Source organism: Vanacampus margaritifer, chromosome 16, assembly GCF_051991255.1.
Source record: "Vanacampus margaritifer isolate UIUO_Vmar chromosome 16, RoL_Vmar_1.0, whole genome shotgun sequence".
NCBI lineage: Eukaryota > Metazoa > Chordata > Actinopteri > Syngnathiformes > Syngnathidae > Vanacampus > Vanacampus margaritifer.
In genome coordinates, this window is record NC_135447.1 from 16,282,887 (window position 1) to 16,302,239 (window position 19,353).

The 19,353-nt window shown below is 42.2% G+C and overlaps 1 protein-coding gene across 1 annotated transcript in view; it reads right to left on the reverse strand.

Moving 5' to 3' along the window:
* Positions 1-19,353, reverse strand: part of opcml (opioid binding protein/cell adhesion molecule-like) — a 163,778-nt gene that overhangs the window by 4,219 nt on the left and 140,206 nt on the right. The window contains exons 4-6 of the mRNA XM_077546633.1: positions 9,257-9,394; positions 6,281-6,401; positions 4,651-4,802 (exon numbers count right to left, since the gene is read on the reverse strand). Of these exons, the coding sequence (XP_077402759.1) occupies positions 4,651-4,802; positions 6,281-6,401; positions 9,257-9,394 (411 nt within the window). The remainder of the gene's footprint in view (positions 1-4,650; positions 4,803-6,280; positions 6,402-9,256; positions 9,395-19,353) is intronic.

A 19,353-nucleotide genomic window follows, 5' to 3' on the forward strand; every position in this document is an offset into this window, starting at 1 on the left:
CATGTGTGACAGCTAACCCCAAAATGACCAAGACATGGTGCCATAAAAAACAATGTATGCAAATGCTAGCTCTAGATTAGAGTTATTTTTATAAAAGAACAATAACTGACATTGACAACTGCCTTAATCTCTTCTCTAACATGTATCACTGCTAGGATTTTTATCTGTAAAACACTTATTTTGGTGTGCAAAATGCAAAAATTAGCACTCATCTCAGCTCACAATGTGCTATTCTCATGACATGACACATGACACGACCCGGATCACATAGAGGAAGAAAACTACACCGTATTCCACTTTTAGTTTCGGCCTCTAGTGGAGAAAATAATTGCAATATGACAACTTACCCATGTGACAACAAGCCCCAGTCTTTTACTACTACATTAAGAAATGTGATTAAAATATGTCATTTGATAGTCACATATGTCATACACAACAACAACAAAAAACTTCAACCAATCAATTGCTCATAGTGCAAACTGTACCCTGTTCGTTGGGCTACATCTGGACAGGTCAATATATCACAAAGTGCAATGCTAATATGTTTACACACAGGCAAGTCAATGTCTAATTCCCACGTTAAATTGATTATTCTGTGGGGGGAAAAAATGTCAAGGTGTGAAAGTATAAGGAAAACATGCAAACATGGGTGGACGCCGGCCGACATTAAGCGATTCCTATTTGTCGTTTGTTGACAGGACAGGGGTGTGCGTGGCAACTGCCGACATGCACAGATTACTATTTATAGTTGGTGGCGGGTGATGAGACCACCCTGCAAATGGACTGGACTTCGGGAAACTCCAAAATTTCCCGATGTCTACCACGCCCCTGCTGAGAAATATTCTTAAATTGCATTTCAACACTACAAAATCTTGGAACATTTACTTTGTATTTAATGGCTTGATAATGACTAACCTTAGAATGCAGTACTATTAAGTATGTCAAAATTTAATGTTTAAATTTTGTAATGTTTTATTGTTTTGGGCAGATTTGCACAGATTTAACAGTAATGTAAATCTTTCATCAGCGCTCACATTCTGCAGTAGTAAGGTTTAATGACGTTACTTTAGCACTCGGACTAAGGCATCTCCGTCCGTCCGTCCGTCTTCTTCCGCTTATCCGGGGTCGGGTCGCGGGGGCAGCAGCTTTAACAGGGAAGCCCAGACTTCCCTCTCCCCAGCCACTTCAGCCAGCTCATCCGACGGGACCCCAAGGCGTTCCCAGGACAGCCGAGAGACATAGTCTCTCCAGCGTGTCCTGGGTCGTCCCCGGGGCCTCCTGCCGGTAGGACATGCCCGGAACACCTCCCCAGGGAGGCGTCCAGGAGGCATCCGAACCAGATGCCCGAGCCACCTCAACTGGTTCCTCTCAACGTGGAGGAGCAGCGACTCGACGCTGAGTCCCTCTCGGATGACCGAGCTTCTCACCCTATCTCTAAGGGAGAGCCCGGCTACCCTGCGGAGGAAACTCATTTCGGCCGCTTGTATCCGGGATCTTGTTCTTTCGGTCACGACCCACAGCTCGTGACCATAGGTGAGGGTAGGAACGTAGATCGACCGGTAAATCGAGAGCTTCGCCTTTCGGCTCAGCTCCTTCTTCACCACAACGGACCGATACAGCGTCCGCATCACTGCAGACGCTGCACCGATCCGCCTGTCGATCTCCCGCTCTAACCTACCCTCACTCGTGAACAAGACCCCAAGATACTTGAACTCCTCCACTTGGGGCAGGACCTCCTCCCCGACCCGGAGAGGGCACTCCACCCTTTTCCGACTGAGGACCATGGTCTCGGATTTGGAGGTGCTGATCCTCATCCCAACCGCTTCACACTCGGCTGCGAACCGCTCCAGTGAGAGCTGGAGGTCACGGCTTGAAGAAGCCAACAGCACCACATCATCTGCAAAAAGCAGAGATGCAATGCTGAGGCCACCAAACCGGACCCCCTCAACGCCTCGGCTACGCCTAGAAATTCTGTCCATAAAAGTTATGAACAGAATCGGTGACAAAGGGCAACCTTGGCGGAGTCCAACCCTCACCGGAAACAAATTCGACTTACTGCCGGCAATGCGGACCAGACTCTGACATCGGTCGTACAGGGACCGAATGGCCCGTATCAGGGGGCTCGGTAACCCATACTCCCGAAGCACCCCCCACAGAACTCCCCGAGGTACACGGTCAAACGCCTTCTCCAAGTCCACAAAGCACATGTGGACTGGTTGGGCGAATTCCCACGCACCCTCGAGGATCCTGCTGAGGGTGTAGAGCTGGTCCACTGTTCCACGGCCGGGACGAAAACCACACTGCTCCTCCTGGATCCGAGATTCGACCTCCCGACGGACCCTCCTCTCCAGCACCCCTGAATAGACCTTACCTGGGAGGCTGAGGAGTGTGATCCCTCTAAAGTTGGAACACACCCTCCGGTCCCCCTTCTTAAAAAGGGGAACCACCACCCCGGTCTGCCAATCCAGAGGCACCGTCCCCGATGTCCACGCGATGCTGCAGAGACGTGTCAACCACGACAGCCCCACAACATCCAGAGCCTTCAGGAACTCCGGGCGGATCTCATCCACCCCCGAGGCCCTGCCACCGAGAAGCTTTCCAACCACCTCGGCGACTTCGACCACTGAGATAGGGGAGCCCACTTCAGAGTCCCCAGACCCTGCTTCCTCAAAGGAAGGCGTGTTGGTGGAATTGAGGAGGTCTTCGAAGTACTCTCCCCACCGGTTCACGACGTCCCGAGTCGAGGTCAACAGCACTCCGTCTCCACTATACACAGTGTTAACGGTGCACTGCTTTCCTCTCCTGAGACGCCGGATGGTGGACCAGAATTTCCTCGAAGCCGTCCGGAAGTCGTTTTCCATGGCCTCACCGAACTCCTCCCATGCCCGAGTTTTTGCCTCAGCGACTGCCAAAGCCGCATTCCGCTTGGCCAGCCGGTACCCGTCAGCAGCCTCCGGAGTCCCACAGGCCAAAAAGGCCCGATAGGACTCCTTCTTCAGCTTGACGGCATCCCTTACCGCTGGTGTCCACCAGCGGGTTCGAGGATTGCCGCCACGACAGGCACCAACCACCTTACGGCCACAGCTCCGATCGGCCGCCTCAACAATTGAAGCGCGGAACATGGTCCACTCGGACTCAATGTCCCCCGCCTCCCCCGGGACAATGGAGAAGCTCTGCCGGAGATGGGCGTTGAAACTCTTTCTGACAGGGGATTCTGCCAGACGTTCCCAGCAGACCCTCACAGTACGTTTGGGCCTGCCTGGTCGGACCGGCATCTTACCCCGCCATCGGAGCCAACACACCACCAGGTGGTGATCAGTTGACAGCTCCGCCCCTCTCTTAACCCGAGTGTCCAACACATACGGCCGCAAGTCCGATGACACGACTACAAAGTCGATCATCGAACTACGGCCTAGGGTGTCCTGGTGCCAGGTGCACATATGGACACTCTTGTGCTTGAACATGGTGTTCGTTATGGACAGTCCGTGGCGAGCACAGAAGTCCAGTAACAAAACACCACTCGGGTTTCGATCGGGGGGGCCATTCCTCCCAATCACGCCCCTCCAGGTCTCACTGTCATTACCCACGTGAGCGTTGAAGTCCCCCAGTAGAACGAGGGAGTCTCCAGGGGGTGCGCTCTCCAGCACACCCTCCAAGGACTCCAGAAAGGGTGGGTACTCTGAGCTGCTGTTCGGTGCATAAGCACAAACAACAGTCATGACCCGTCCCCCCACCCGAAGGCGGAGGGAGGCTACCCTCTCATTCACCGGGGTAAACCCCAACGTACAGGCGGCTAGCTGGGGGGCAATGAGTATGCCCACACCTGCTCTGCGCCTCTCACCGTGGGCAACTCCAGAGTGGAAGAGGGTCCAGCCCCTCTCGAGAGGATTGGTACCAGAACCCAAGCCGTGTGTGGAGGTGAGTCCGACTATATCTAGTCGGAACTTCTCAGCCTCGCACACCAGTTCGAGCTCCTTCCCTGTCAGAGAGGTGACATTCCATGTCCCCAGAGCTAGCTTCAGTAGCCGGGGGTCAGACCGCCAAGGCCCCCGCCTTTGGCTGCCACCCAACTCACTGCGCACCCGACCCCTTTGGCTCCTTCCACCGGTGGTGAGCCCATGGGAAGGGGGACCCACGTTGCCTTTTCGGGCTGTGCCCGGCCGGTCCCCATGGGTATAGGCCCGGCCACCAGACGCTCGCCTTCGAGCCCCACCTCCAGGCCTAGCTCCAGAGGGGGGCCCCGGTGACCCGCGTCCGGGCAAGGGAAACGAAAATCCAATGTTTGTACTCATCATTGGGGTCGTTTGAGCCATGCTTTGTCTGGTCCCTCACCTAGGACCTGTTTGCCTTGGGTGGCCCTACCAGGGGCATGAAGCCCCGGACAACATAGCTCCCAGGCTCATTGGGACACGCAAACCCCTCCACCACGATAAGGTGATGACTCACGGAGGGGACTAAGGCATCTATCCAGTTTAAAAGATGAGTTTTCTTTCATACTCAAATCCAGTGAACTAGAAATCAACACACAATATATATATATATTTTTTACAAATAATGATTAAAATAGCATGATATGGACCCTTTAACCCAAAAAAAATAAATAAATAATGGGTGTAAACATTTTGGGTGGTTCCTAGTCCTTAAACTCACCATAAAGATTTATGCTGGCATTAGTGAAGCCCATGGTGTTAATGGCGACACATGTGTAGTTCCCATAGTCTTCTTCCGAAACATTGAAGAAGATGAGCATTGACTGTTTGCCTTGATTCTCTATCTTTATCCCGTTAATTCCAGTGGAAAGCCTGAAAGAGAGACAGGAGCAATTGTAAGTCTTTTATTGACAAATATAAAGTAAGAGTTTTCCCTGAATGATGTATAAAGTTGGCTGTTTCCCAATTGACTCATCTGAGCTTTCAACAAAACAAAAGCCTACCTTAACTCATATGCTCCCAAAACTAAAAAAAACATTATATTTTAAATATTGCCATGATCCCAAAAACGCATTTAAAAACTTCTTTTTTTTAATGCTACACCATACAGAAGGCTTTGATGCAGCCTCTGACATAAAGATGACGCTTAAAGCAATAGTAGTTATTACAAAAAACGGCCGGCAGGTGGCAGCAGCGTATAAGAGATCAGCCAGGGGCATGTTGCAACAAGCTCTTTTTGCCACTGTTTTCAACAGGTTTGTGAATAATGATGAAACTTAGCTATATTATAATACTAATTGTTGCAAAACGGAAACAGATACAAATATACTTTTTTTTTCCTGATGAAAGAAGAGACTCTAATCTTTCTTTTGGCAGGTGCCAAAATCAGCCAAAATCCAGTAAAGCAGCCGGGGGTGAAGGGGGTTGCTTCAGTGAAAATGGCTGGGAGTGAATTAGTTCAATGTAAATGTTTGTTGTTGACTTCAGCTGATAAGACACGTCACAACTGTCAGCTTGACAGCTTCTGAGGAAGGCGGCAGTCGTTGCCGAAACTAGTCAAGGTAAAGCACCACTTTTTTATGTCTTAAAAAAGAAAAAACACAGGACAATATTGTGGCAAATTTAATATCACGATAATGCTATTATCGTTACAGCCCTAACACAGTTTTGGTGACGCGGACGTGGGTGGTGGATGTCCTCTTATTTCATTCATAAATATGGCAACAGTGTGGGACAATCCCTCTGAATCATTATAGAAATAATTTCATTGCATAATGATCAATCATTATCATTTGAAAAATATTTCAATAGAATATCCCTAACAGCACACGTCAGGACTAAGAGGAGGCGGGGGGCTTACGATCACGGTGTGCTGTGCCAATTGCTCACGTCACATGCACAGCCAACTATATCATGTAACGGGGGAATCTTGCAGTTTATCTGTATAAATGCACGATGCGCGCGCTAATCTTATCTCTCTAAGCATAGCGAGTCAATTTGATTCCGCCATGTCAAACACGGCGTGTGCTCTGGACCGCTCTAATTTCAATGCAAATGAGGGAGTCAACTAGGATTGGCTGGGTCTCGGCTAACTGCGCATAATGGTGCTAACGCCCCTTCTAGCTGCGCCTGTCTATGAAAATACCAAAATAAATGAAACTCCACCCATGCGCACAATTAAACTGCCTTTTGTTAGGCTTGTGCTGACAACAAAAATAGGGCCCCTGGTGTGAATTTTTAATCTAGTTTGAGGAAAATTCAATCTAATTTCCAACAGCATACATGATGCGTAAGAGTAAAGTCTCAACCTAATACACTCAGAATTAATTCATCCAGAGCTCCAAACTTGCCTGCGATCTTCTTTGTACCATTCAAAATCTGCTCGAGGAACAGCAGAGGCTTCACATTGAAGAACTCCTTTTTGTCCAACTGCAGTACCCGTACCCCTTGCCTTAGAAATTAAGGGAGGATCTATATACATAAAAAAACAAAAACACGTATTTACAATCATGACATGAGATTCATGCTGAAACAATTTGTGTCTTGGATGATACTGTTTATGATGTATAGGCCAGACTAAGGCTGGGTATTGATTCTAATTTCCTCAATTGATTCGATTTCGATTCACAAGAGTTAGATTTTTCCCAATTTGATTCGATTCAATTCAATTCAATTCAATTTGATAGATTAATTATGGAACATCAATTTTTTAAAACAAATTTGTTCCCAAAATTGTATAAATAAGTTCTATTTAAAATATTACCATGCTCCTAAAGACGTATTTAAACGTTTTTATGTTTTTGTTTATGCTAGACAGAAGGCTTTGATGCAGCCTCTGGACTGAAGAGAATGGTTGAAGCAATGGCAGCAGAGTATATGAGATCAACCAGGGCCATTTTGCAACATATATATAAATCAGTCAAAATCCAGTAAATCAGCTGGGAGCAAAGGGGGTTGCTTCAGTGAAAATGGCTGGGAGTGAATGAGTTAAATGTCAAGGACATGGTAAAAACTCTACAAATATTAAGTTCCAAAGTAAATTTTGTGGAGGCAGTACCTGGTCAAGTTATTTAGTTTATTAATGAAAGTAACACATGTTATAATCAGTTAAGTGTTACACAAACATTGACATCAGCAAGGATTTGATGAAAATAGTTTCATAATTCTAATTTAATATTTGTAAATGTAAACTTAAAATATTCTGTATTGTCTTAAATTGCAATACGTTTATACATTGAAGAAAATACTTTTAAATTCATAAATTGAAAGAAAACACTAAGATCCCCCCCCCCCCCCCAAAAAAAAAAATCGGCCTTTAAAATTATATTTTCTTAATTATTTATGGGGGGAAAATTTGATATTTAAGTAATCGATTTTGGGCTCAAAAAGATATTGATTATTACATTTTTCAAACCCAGCCCTAGTCCAGACAATATTTTTAATACTATAATTGATTTAAAAAGAAAACAAAAAAGTTTCCCCTCTATCACCTTTCAAATTTTATTTTCTGTGTGGTACAGTCTACGTTACACTCTTTATATGACAAACATTAAAATATACCCGAGTGATGTTTTTCTATATGTCTAAAGGTTAAGTAGAGGGGGAAAAAAGTAGACAGCCAGGAAAGGACAAAAAGAAACGATAAGCCAAACAGTGCTGCTTGTGTGTGGCAGTTGCTGTGCAGCGTAATGTAAGATACATATGGCATTAACAATGTATTGTAAATTAGAATATTTTATTTGATGTTTAAGATTTTATGGGGGTAGGAATAGATACTTCCTGCTACACCTTTTCATGCGTAAGCAGGTATGATATTGCTGATATTGCTTGAAAAGAAAAAAGTAAATTGGCAAAATCATCATTTTCGTCTGTGGTTGTAGTGGGCAATGAACACAGATCTATAGTTTTTTATGTGAATGTGATGAAATGAGGGCCTCATGATTACAAAACCCCTAGAATATATCAATGTCCCAGCATTTTCAACACATAAAGCCGCCGTATATGTTGGTTAAAGAACAAAAGACCTATCTGTAAATTACAGAAGCGTGGAACTGCCAATAGGGAGTAAACTTTTTTGACTGTCAAATACATTCGAACATACATGCAAACATGTTCAAATGTATTTGCAAGTATGTTCAAACAAACATGTACGCTAAATGCTAAAAAATCTGGATTTTTTCCCGTAACCCAATTGATTTGCACATGTGTATGTGTATACCCAGTGGCATTATGTAAAAAAATGCCAAACAGAAATCATGCACTGCAGACCTTATAATAAATCATAAAAATTAGGAGTAAATAATATTTTTGTGCTTAATTTCCTAACATATTGGTATAATGTAGGCCAATATTTTTTTTGACTTGCAAGTCAATACCCTGTGGCATTATGGGAAAAAATGGCAATATGGGAACAAACGTTTTTAGCATATAGCCTGCAGGTACGTTCATATGTACTTGTATGTTTAAAGTAGGGGTGTCAAAATTAATGGGTTAATTTTGAGTTAATTCAAAGTTCGTTAACACCACAAATTTTTTTTAACGCGCAACTAATGACCACCCCTTACTTGGAAAGCCTGTACTGGGGGAATTCCATCGCAATGCAGCAGACACGTCCATGTAAAAATTTAGCAGGAATAAATTGAATAATAATAATATTTGTCGAGACTGGGGTCAAGTTGTATTTTACAATTTTAAAAATGTGCAGAATTTCACAAGTTACTTCCTATTAAATATTAGATAGCTCTTAATATAAAGAAAAATGCACTGAGCTGTCACCAATGTCTTACAAATGCAATTATGCCATCTAGTGGCAGAAAAATGACTCAGAATCATCAATGTTATGAAATATGAAATGACTCAAAGATCCAGCCATATTTTTATTAGTTTAACAACCCCCCCCCTCTCTCTCTTTTATGATAAGAGTATGAAAACTTGGGGAAAAATATTTCTTTGTGCATTTGGAACGGATTTGCGATTAATTGTTAATCAGTTAAATCAATCAAGCCAGCCAATTAATTACGATAAAAATATTTAAACGCCTGACACCCCTAGTTTAAAGGTATATTCAAATACTGTACGTTTAAAGGTGCAAGTACTTATTTAATTAGGTTTAAATGTATTTGCAAATACGGTCGAATGTAGGTACAGTATTGATCAGTCAAAAATTTTCACTCCACTTTGGCAGTTCCACACTCGCGTAGTAAATAATGTATTATGTAATCGTACATGGCACGAGACAGTTTGTAAGGCATATAGAAGTCATGCACCTTTTCTATGTCACTACGACCCACCACCCAAATTATTGCTGGATAAAGGAAAAGTCTTACAGTTGACTGCGACTTGCACTGTCCTAACATCAGGGGCAGATATGTCATTTGAAGCAATGCATTCATATGATCCGGACTGATCCTTGGTGATGGCAACCAGCTCCAGATGTTCTCCTTCTGTTACAAATGTATGAGTGCCTGTAAAAGGGAAAGAAAAAAAAGGATATTTGCATTAAAAATTGACATCTACGGACCTTAAAATTAGTACCACAGTAATAGATGCATTAAAAAGGGAAGTGTTTTCTCAGCCTTCATTCATCCATTAGTGGCATTCATCCATTCGTAGTGTGTGATACCACATTTTTGGTATCCAGCTAATACCAAGTAAGTACAGGGCCAATAGGGTCGATCCCATACTTTTCAATAATTAAAGTAGATGCATTATCAATTTGATAAAGCTCAATTAATTTTCATGACCTGTAAATGTTTTTCTTTTGTGTTGTAACAAAACTAATTTACCCATTAATTTTTCATGTCTGGATTTTTTTCTTGATCTCATTTGTTTCTTAATTAAATTGAACAAAGTAACCACTGGTAAACAAAGGGGCAGTGTGTAGAATTTTTCCATTTTCCAATGTTCAGTCATTAAAAAAAAAAAAAAAAAATTCAATAATATGCAAAACAATAACGTTCTATTACATCAACATACATTAAAAGAAAAAAAATATATGTAACCATAGGTGTAGTAATCACTAATTATGTTACTGAGGTCACGTCTCACCTTTAAGAAAGGCTGACATGCTTTGCAGCCATCTTTTTGCTATCCAAAAGAGACTGACTTGGCGAATGTAGTGTTTGGTGGTAGGCTTGCGAAGTATGGTCTCTCTGAGGCACCGTAGTGTGTGTGCTTCAAAATGCATGTGCTTCAAACTTAGGCTGTTCCATTGTAATAGTTCACCACTAGATGGCACTATATCCTACACACTGTCCCAAAACTTTTTCTTTTTTTTCCGGTAGGCTACTGTTCAGAAACAACTATACAAAAATTTACAAAACAAAATCCATACTTGACTAACCAATATTGTCACCCAAAAACAAATATGAATTCAAATAATCAATAAAACTAGACTAAGTGCAATTTCTTGAGGAATTGCGTGGGAATGCTGAAACCTGAATGCTAATAATAATATTCAGAGAAAAAAAACTCGCAAATTTGCGAGAAAAAAAATCAGAAACAGACAAACGAAAAATACACGTAGCGTAGCCATAGTCTAAACATGTGAGGATTTGTTGGTGTTTAATGGGAAACTGTTTATAAAATCAAAAGGGACGGGTTTATTCAAATGCTAGTGAATGACAGAGAGCAGCGGATTCGACACATCAACTTAGATACTTGTAAATAAATGACAAAAGAAGAAAAGTTGGGGAAACTGTTTATAAAATGAAAAGGGACGGATTCATTCCTAAATTTAAACTTTACTCGTCAATCACCGCAGCTAGAGCGACAACATTTCCTGATCCCCTATCAGCTGACTAACACTAACCAGTCAGATGCTAACACACTTTAGATAAATGCTAGTGAATGACAGAGAGCAGCAGATTCGACACATCAACTTAGATACTTGTACAAAAAAATACTAAAATGTATGGATGTTTAAATAATAATTCTGGAAACATAAATGTACAAGTAAATACACATTTTAACAAATTAACTTAAATGTCTTATCGTACGGATGTGGACCTTTGCGAAGTGAGGCATCTTTGCCGCTAGCCAGCGGCCGTACACAATGCTTCAAAGAGCAAATGCTTAACGTCATATGGTTAATCTCTGCTAAAGCAATTATTATCTCATTTGGAAACATGGCCGAAAAGTATTGGCACAAACAGTCGAGTAGTACGTTACGTGTAGTATATATACTAGGGTGACCATATTCCCATTTCCAAAAAAAGAATACACTCGCCCCGGCCTTGAAATTGTGGTACCAGTCGCAGTTCCACAGTGTTCTTCACCTCCTATTAGTCACGCAATGCTAACCGGACATTTTCATGAATTTATAAAAACCACGGATGCCCCAACAATATGTAAAAAAATGGTGTGTCCTCCCAAAAGATGATACATTTGGTCACCCTACCATATACTATAAATTAATTGCCTTAAGTTATTACCTTTTATAGCCTTGACAATCTCTTGAGTACAATTTATATTGTAAATAAACATTTTAACCTTGCCTGTTGCCTTTATAAATACCTTAAAACAAAAATAAACCATACAGAAATACAGATTCTTAGTCAATGAAACAGAATCTTGAGCAATAGCCTTGCTAAATATTTACCAAGGTGCGTTAGCACACTCCAGTGGACGAAAATGGTAACTATGCAGTAAATTACACAATGAACATGAAATATAGCAACATTAGTTAAAAATTGAAACATTGCTCCAATACGAACCTCGTCCCCTTCTCAGCCAGGTGCTAAAGAATTGTTCACTGAATTAGTAGTAAACTTCAGTTTTCTCTGATTTCCTGTGTCGCGCACACGTCTTCTCCGCACTTGGAAGACGGCGCTACTAATGGCGTACATTGGTTACTTATGTCAGTTCCTACCGTTTTCCTGTTGCCTTCAAAATAATAGTATCAATTATATTATAATAGCACATTAAAACAACACAATTCTGCAATACAAAAATGCAAAAACAAAAATAATAGGAGGGTCATTTACATATTTTATTTTAGAAAACCGGAGGGGGGGGGGGGGCAATATTTTTTGCGCCCCCTCGGCGACCGCCTAGTTTGCCTATGCATAAAGATTTAGCATTATTGCAAAGGATATATTTACTATTATTACTGCTACTACCATTTGAAGGTGGGATTCGAACCAGCAACCTCCTGGTTACTAGACAATGCACTTTACTAACTGCGCCACTGAGCAGTATCAGAGATCAGTTGTATGTATGGAAGTGGGCGTGGAAAGTGGAACTTAAAAAAAGTTCAACGTCAGTCCCATTGAAAATGAATGGGGAAAAGTTTATATTTAACGTTAAATTGTGCGAATACTGTAAGTAATGTGGAATCAGACGATATAATCCCAGGATGGGGTGAATTATTGAAGCAAATTTAAATTTGAACTGTGTAAATCTGAAGAATTATGTGGGAGTTATTGCATGGCAAAAAAGTGTGGAGAATAAAAATCACAGTAACAAAAAAACAAAAAAAAAAATGTTCAGTACGAAGTGTGTATTTACAGGGTTTCCAATATAAAAATAAAGCAACATTTCTCCCCTTTAGTACCCTCTTTTCTCTTTCTGAAAACAATAATAATAATAATAATAATAATAATAATAATAATAATAATAATAATAATCATAATAATAATAATAAAACAACTGGCGAAAATTTATTAAATAAAGTTTAAATAACGAATCAATCCACAGAACTCTGTGCAGAAGAAAGGTTTTGGTTACCTGTTTTTCTCCAGGAACAGAATCATGTTGACATTATTTGCTTTTTAATGCACTTCACCTGTGACTTACGAAATACCCTCCTTTTGAAGAAAAATGCTCTTGGCTGGTACTGATGTTGCAACCACTGGTCAAAATTTGGGGGGGGGGGGGGGGCAACTTTGCTCAGAGAGGGGAATACTGGTTGATTTGTTACTACCAATTTAGTGGATCCTGATCCCGAGCAATTAGTCTTTCCTCCAAGTACCTGTTGTACGTTACATTTACGCTCCTCTCCTTCTCTGCCATTTTTCTGTATAATAACATTGTGGATACATGTGTTTATTGTTTATTATTTTGGATCTCCATTTGCTGTCATTAACTCGGCAGCTATACTCTGCCTGGGGTCCATATTTTAAACCAGAAAAAAAACAACATTATAAATATTTCTGTCACATTAAGTTATTGTGGTATCTTACACTGTTCGAATGAATGCATGAATAAAAAAATTAAATATTACATATTCCTGAACTTTCTTCATGGAATTGTTCCCTCGTGCCTACCTGGGATTTCTCTGGGTTAAAAAAAAAAAGAGTACAATAATATTTTACAGACAGTTTATTTATTTTAGCAAAGTTAAGCCACACTTTCGATCAGCAGCGTAATGAGTGCATGCATAGGGTCTACTGACACCGAGTTCCGTACCAGGTCGGCGGACGGAGCATCAGAACCGGAATTTTCCAGTCGATTTTTAAAAAACAATGCCAAACGCCACTAAAAGCTAGTTATCATTCCCTTCCCTTATATTGGATGTGTGAATTAACAAAAAGTAGACATTAGAAATACAGAAACGTAGACATGGCAAAAATGCTGCCATGAAGCCTACAAAACAGCAAAACACCATTATATCACTTCAATGACACTTGGTATCATATTAACATAACTAACACATATTTAAATCAAAGGACACGTACGAATTGCAACAAAATACAATTTGTTCTTTGATCCAGAGACTCTCTGGATTTTTATTCTGCATCACCAAAAGATGTTAGATGTTAGGAGGCTGTAAGTCACGCCATGGCATTCAGGGTTCAAAGCCCAAGGACAAATGGAAAATTGCAAAAAGATGTGCCCCATCACTCTGATGTTTTGTCTCGTTCAAGTGAAAATGTTACTTCCCATCCCTACATAAAACCAAACATTTTATTATTTTTTTTAAATCTATTTTCTTTTGGCCATGTTTACGTTGGTTCTAGATGCATGTGCGCACAGCTTAATGCTCAAAATGGTAGCAGTGCCCTTGAGACATTGAATGACCACAGACAGAAATGTGTCTGAGTGTTTCATAGCAGCAGCATTAAGGAAACAAACACAGACAACGGCCAACAAAATTCAGACATTTTGCATATTACTAGGAAAAGTGGTCTTTTTCTTACCATTTCTTATTGTTACTCAATACATTATATTCAAAGATAACTGCACAAAATGTAAAAAAAAAAAAAAGAGAACTTTGTAGTACTCAATTGTGGAGGTCTAGCCTTCAAAAACATTTTCACCATTTCAATTTTCCCCGCACTTCGGCATCCAGCATGAGTCACCCCTCCCCCACTGTATAAGAACTGAGTGTTTTTTTTTTTTACATCAGTGAATATATCTGTACTACTATCCATCCATCCATTTTCTGACGAGCTTATCCTCTCTAGGGTCGCAGGCGTGCTGGAGACTACCCCAGCTATCCTCAGGCAGTAGGCCCTAAACTGGACACCAGCCAATTGCAGGACTATACTACAAAATTATAAATATTTAGACCCTTTCTACCATTAGTCTACAGCAGCCATCCCCAATTAGTGTCCCGTGGGGCAAATTCAGCATGCCAGAGTAAAGCCAATGCTGACTCAGCGACGCAGAGCAAAGAAGTGGATAAAGTGTCACAAATATCTCAATGGGCCACTGTGCCTCCACTCCCACGGTTGTAGCCTCGATATTGTGGACAAACTTCCATTGCTTTTATTTGGGCAACGGGAGCTTGTGTTAGCTTTATGTTATGTTGTCAAGAAGACGTTGCTCATCTCCACGAAAGTTACGATTGTCTATTCAAGCAAATGACAGGCTTCCCTAACACAGCCAGTTTAAATGTGACTCAGATGGAATGGATCAGATCGTATGCTTAGATCATATTCTATGGAGGACTTTTTCATTAAAAAAAATATTTACAAAGAAAAGAGTGAGCTGTCAAAAGTCATCCTGACTACTGGTGATTTATAGGGGAGATAGCAACGGGCTAGCCAGTAAATGTTTTACTATCCCATGTCAAATCAGCCAAAGATTTGCCATTTAAACATCATATTACTAATATAAGATGTTAAACTTTTCGGATTTCAATAATAATTTTTGTTAAAAAAAGGGGGGTGGGAGTGGAGAGACAGTTGACAGCATGTGTCGTCGTAATTGTAAAGTGTGTATTTACTACTGTTTGACATTGTGAATTGAATTTGGACTAATTTGATTCCTCGATTTGATCCCAATTCCTAAATGATTCTCAATCTCAATTTCTATGAGTTGCTCAACGGACTACAGTATTTTTAACCAGTATAATAATATCAAACCTATGAACTTGATTTTTTTTTATTTTACGAGAGCGCTTTTCAAGTGAGAACTAATTGGGGAACCCTGGGTTGCAGTGTGCAATTAGCTAACTAGCTATGGGTACAGCCGGAAAAATATGTATGACACAATTTACAAAACAGTTTGGTGTTGTTATTACCTACATTTTGAAATGTTACGTTTTTTGTGTTATTCAGGCTACTGTAATATTTTGAAACATAAAGTATTGTGGGTTACAGTATATTGTAGCTAGCAGGAAATATGAGTGTGTGTTACAGGCTGAATAATGTGTGTCACTGTTTTTAATAAAATATTAACAAACTTTCTCTTAAGTGTATTTGTCATGTGGACCTACATACAGATGATTTACCCACTTGCCGACCACGGTGTCTAGATGCCTGTTAGCCTGAAAGCTAGCTGGTGGCTAGTGCCGCATGTGTTTGGACACAACGTGTGGTTAAAGAGAACATTCTGTACATTATTTTGAAATTAAAAGGATCTATTAAAAATCTGTAACGTAGGGCCGATATAGAGATGTTACAGACTAGAGAATCAAACTGGTATAAGAATAAATGGAATGATAAAAACAAGTTATTTTTGCTTATGTAACACAAAAGATGGTGGTTGAGGTCATATAAGTACAGATCCCTTTGAAGTATGGATTAAGATAACATTGTAATTATCTATATGTAGTTCTGATGAAAGTTATGTATTGACTACTTCCACAGCAACAGTTTGTAAGACAACGAAAATATTTGTTACTCATTCAAATAAATTGAGGGATTCCTGAAACCTGTAACTCAAACGCCAATGTTGATTTCACGTTAGGGTTTGCTCAAGGTAATGTTTTCTAAACAGTTTTAATGATTTTTCATGTTGCAAGAACATTTGGGATTTTGGATTGCAACACGAAAAATCATTCAAAATCGAGGCGAACGTTTGCTGGCAGGGCAAAATTCTTTGTAAAGACTTCTGAGTAAATAAAACAGCATGGGAACAACCCCAGCCTTCAATCAGAAGGAATTATTCTCATTCACACCAAACATATTGGCTATAAAATGGCATTTCAAGACAAATACAAAGCAAATGGGCCAGTGTTAAATTTCCAGTGTTCGATCAAATATGCAGTAAGCAGTGTTATTATATATACTGTTAGGATAAAAAGTTTTTTAAACATCAGAGTTAAGTGTAATTTGGCAGAACTACAGTAAATATTTAACACGGATACTAGTGTAGAGTACTTACAACACTACTGGACACATATAAACACTTTTCTAGTGTTAGTTAGATTTAACAGTGTTAATCTAACACTGGCGATTTTTCTGTGTGCGAGCAGTGGTCTGCAACTTGTTGTTATTTCCACCTTCTGCTGTGGCTCTCTATGACTTTGGAAAACAAATCCCTTTTATATTTTATTTTCGTTCATCCATTTTTTCGAATGAGGGTTACGGTGATCTTGTAGCATTAAAACAAACTGTACTACATGTATACTGGATTACATAATATGATTATATGTATTAATAATTTTATTTTAGTGGTTAGAGTTGAATGAGCTGTTTAATTGAGGATGTAAGGATGTTTTAGCAGAGATGGCCAGCATCATGCACAGATATTTAAGGCAAAAAAATATTTTTTTGTCAAAATATGACTCATGACATTTTTTAAAGAATATAGTGATTTAATATATAGATTTAATATATCGGCGGCACTGGGGTTGATTGGTTAGCATATCCGCCTCTCAGTGCAGAGGTCATGAGATCGAATCTGTGTTCCGGCCTTTCTGTGTGGAGTTTGCATGCTCTTCCTGTGTCTGTGTTGGTTTTCTCTGGGTACCCCGGTTTCCTCCCACATTCCAAAAACATGCATGTTAGGTTAATTGAACACTCTAAATTGTCTCTGGATGTGAATTATTGTTCGTCTGTGTGTGCCCTGCAATTGGCTGGCAACCATTTCAGCGTGTACCCTGCTTACTGCCTCAAGACAGCTGGGACAGGCTCCAGAACACTCAAGACCCTCGTGAGGAAAAGCAAGAAGGATTTAATATATCATCAAATAATGGCTTAAAGAAAGTGGCCAACATCAATTCTACCCATAAAATAAAATTATAAAAATTGCATAATCAGTACTTGGTTCAGTTTTTCATATTTTCTCAAATAAAAATAAATAAATAAAATAAATACAAGTGAAATAATGAGGCCTTTATTTTAGGAAGGTGATAAATGCATTGTTTTAAAGTGTGTTTAAAGACCTTTATAAATGCCTAAGGAGTAATAGTAATAGTATTTTCTATATAGCGGATGTCATTTATTGCAGGGGTGGTCTGGAATACTGTATACAGTAGCAGTCAGACCCGTCGCCAGAGCTCAGGCTGAAGCGAGGCACATAAAATGCATGGAGGGGAGGGGGGTCCAATTATTATGAATACCCTATTGACAGCATTAACTTGCCTGGAGGTGGGGCTCGAAGGCGAGCGTCTGGTGGCCGGGCCTATACCCATGGGGACCGGCCGGGCACAGCCCGAAAAGGCAACGTGGGTCCCCCTTCCCATGGGCTCACCACCGGTGGAAGGGGCCAAAGGGGTCGGGTGCGCAGTGAGTTGGGTGGCAGCCAAAGGCGGGGGCCTTGGCGGTCTGACCCCCGGCTACTGAAGCTAGCTCTGGGGACATGGAATGTCACCTCTCTGACAGGGAAGGAGCTCGAACTGGTGTGCGAGGCTGAGAAGTTCCGACTAGATATAGTCGGACTCACCTCCACACACGGCTTGGGTTCTGGTACCAATCCTCTCGAGAGGGGCTGGACCCTCTTCCACTCTGGAGTTGCCCACGGTGAGAGGCGCAGAGCAGGTGTGGGCATACTCATTGCCCCCCAGCTAGCCGCCTGTACGTTGGGGTTTACCCCGGTGAATGAGAGGGTAGCCTCCCTCCGCCTTCGGGTGGGGGGACGGGTCATGACTGTTGTTTGTGCTTATGCACCGAACAGCAGTTCAGAGTACCCACCCTTTCTGGAGTCCTTGGAGGGTGTGCTGGAGAGCGCACCCCCTGGAGACTCCCTCGTTCTACTGGGGGACTTCAACGCTCACGTGGGTAATGACAGTGAGACCTGGAGGGGCGTGATTGGGAGGAATGGCCCCCCCGATCGAAACCCGAGTGGTGTTTTGTTACTGGACTTCTGTGCTCGCCACGGACTGTCCATAACGAACACCATGTTCAAGCACAAGAGTGTCCATATGTGCACCTGGCACCAGGACACCCTAGGCCGTAGTTCGATGATCGACTTTGTAGTCTTGTCATCGGACTTGCGGCCGTATGTGTTGGACACTCGGGTTAAGAGAGGGGCGGAGCTGTCAACTGATCACCACCTGGTGGTGTGCTGGCTCCGATGGCGGGGTAAGATGCCGGTCCGACCAGGCAGGCCCAAACGTACTGTGAGGGTCTGCTGGGAACGTCTGGCAGAATCCCCTGTCAGAAAGAGTTTCAACGCCCATCTCCGGCAGAGCTTCTCCATTGTCCCGGGGGAGGCGGGGGACATTGAGTCCGAGTGGACCATGTTCCGCGCTTCAATTGTTGAGGCGGCCGATCGGAGCTGTGGCCGTAAGGTGGTTGGTGCCTGTCGTGGCGGCAATCCTCGAACCCGCTGGTGGACACCAGCGGTAAGGGATGCCGTCAAGCTGAAGAAGGAGTCCTATCGGGCCTTTTTGGCCTGTGGGACTCCGGAGGCTGCTGACGGGTACCGGCTGGCCAAGCGGAATGCGGCTTTGGCGGTCGCTGAGGCAAAAACTCGGGCATGGGAGGAGTTCGGTGAGGCCATGGAAAACGACTTCCGGACGGCTTCGAGGAAATTCTGGTCCACCATCCGGCGTCTCAGGAGAGGAAAGCAGTGCACCGTTAACACTGTGTATAGTGGAGACGGAGTGCTGTTGACCTCGACTCGGGACGTCGTGAACCGGTGGGGAGAGTACTTCGAAGACCTCCTCAATTCCACCAACACGCCTTCCTTTGAGGAAGCAGGGTCTGGGGACTCTGAAGTGGGCTCCCCTATCTCTGGGGTCGAAGTCGCCGAGGTGGTTGGAAAGCTTCTCGGTGGCAGGGCCTCGGGGGTGGATGAGATCCGCCCGGAG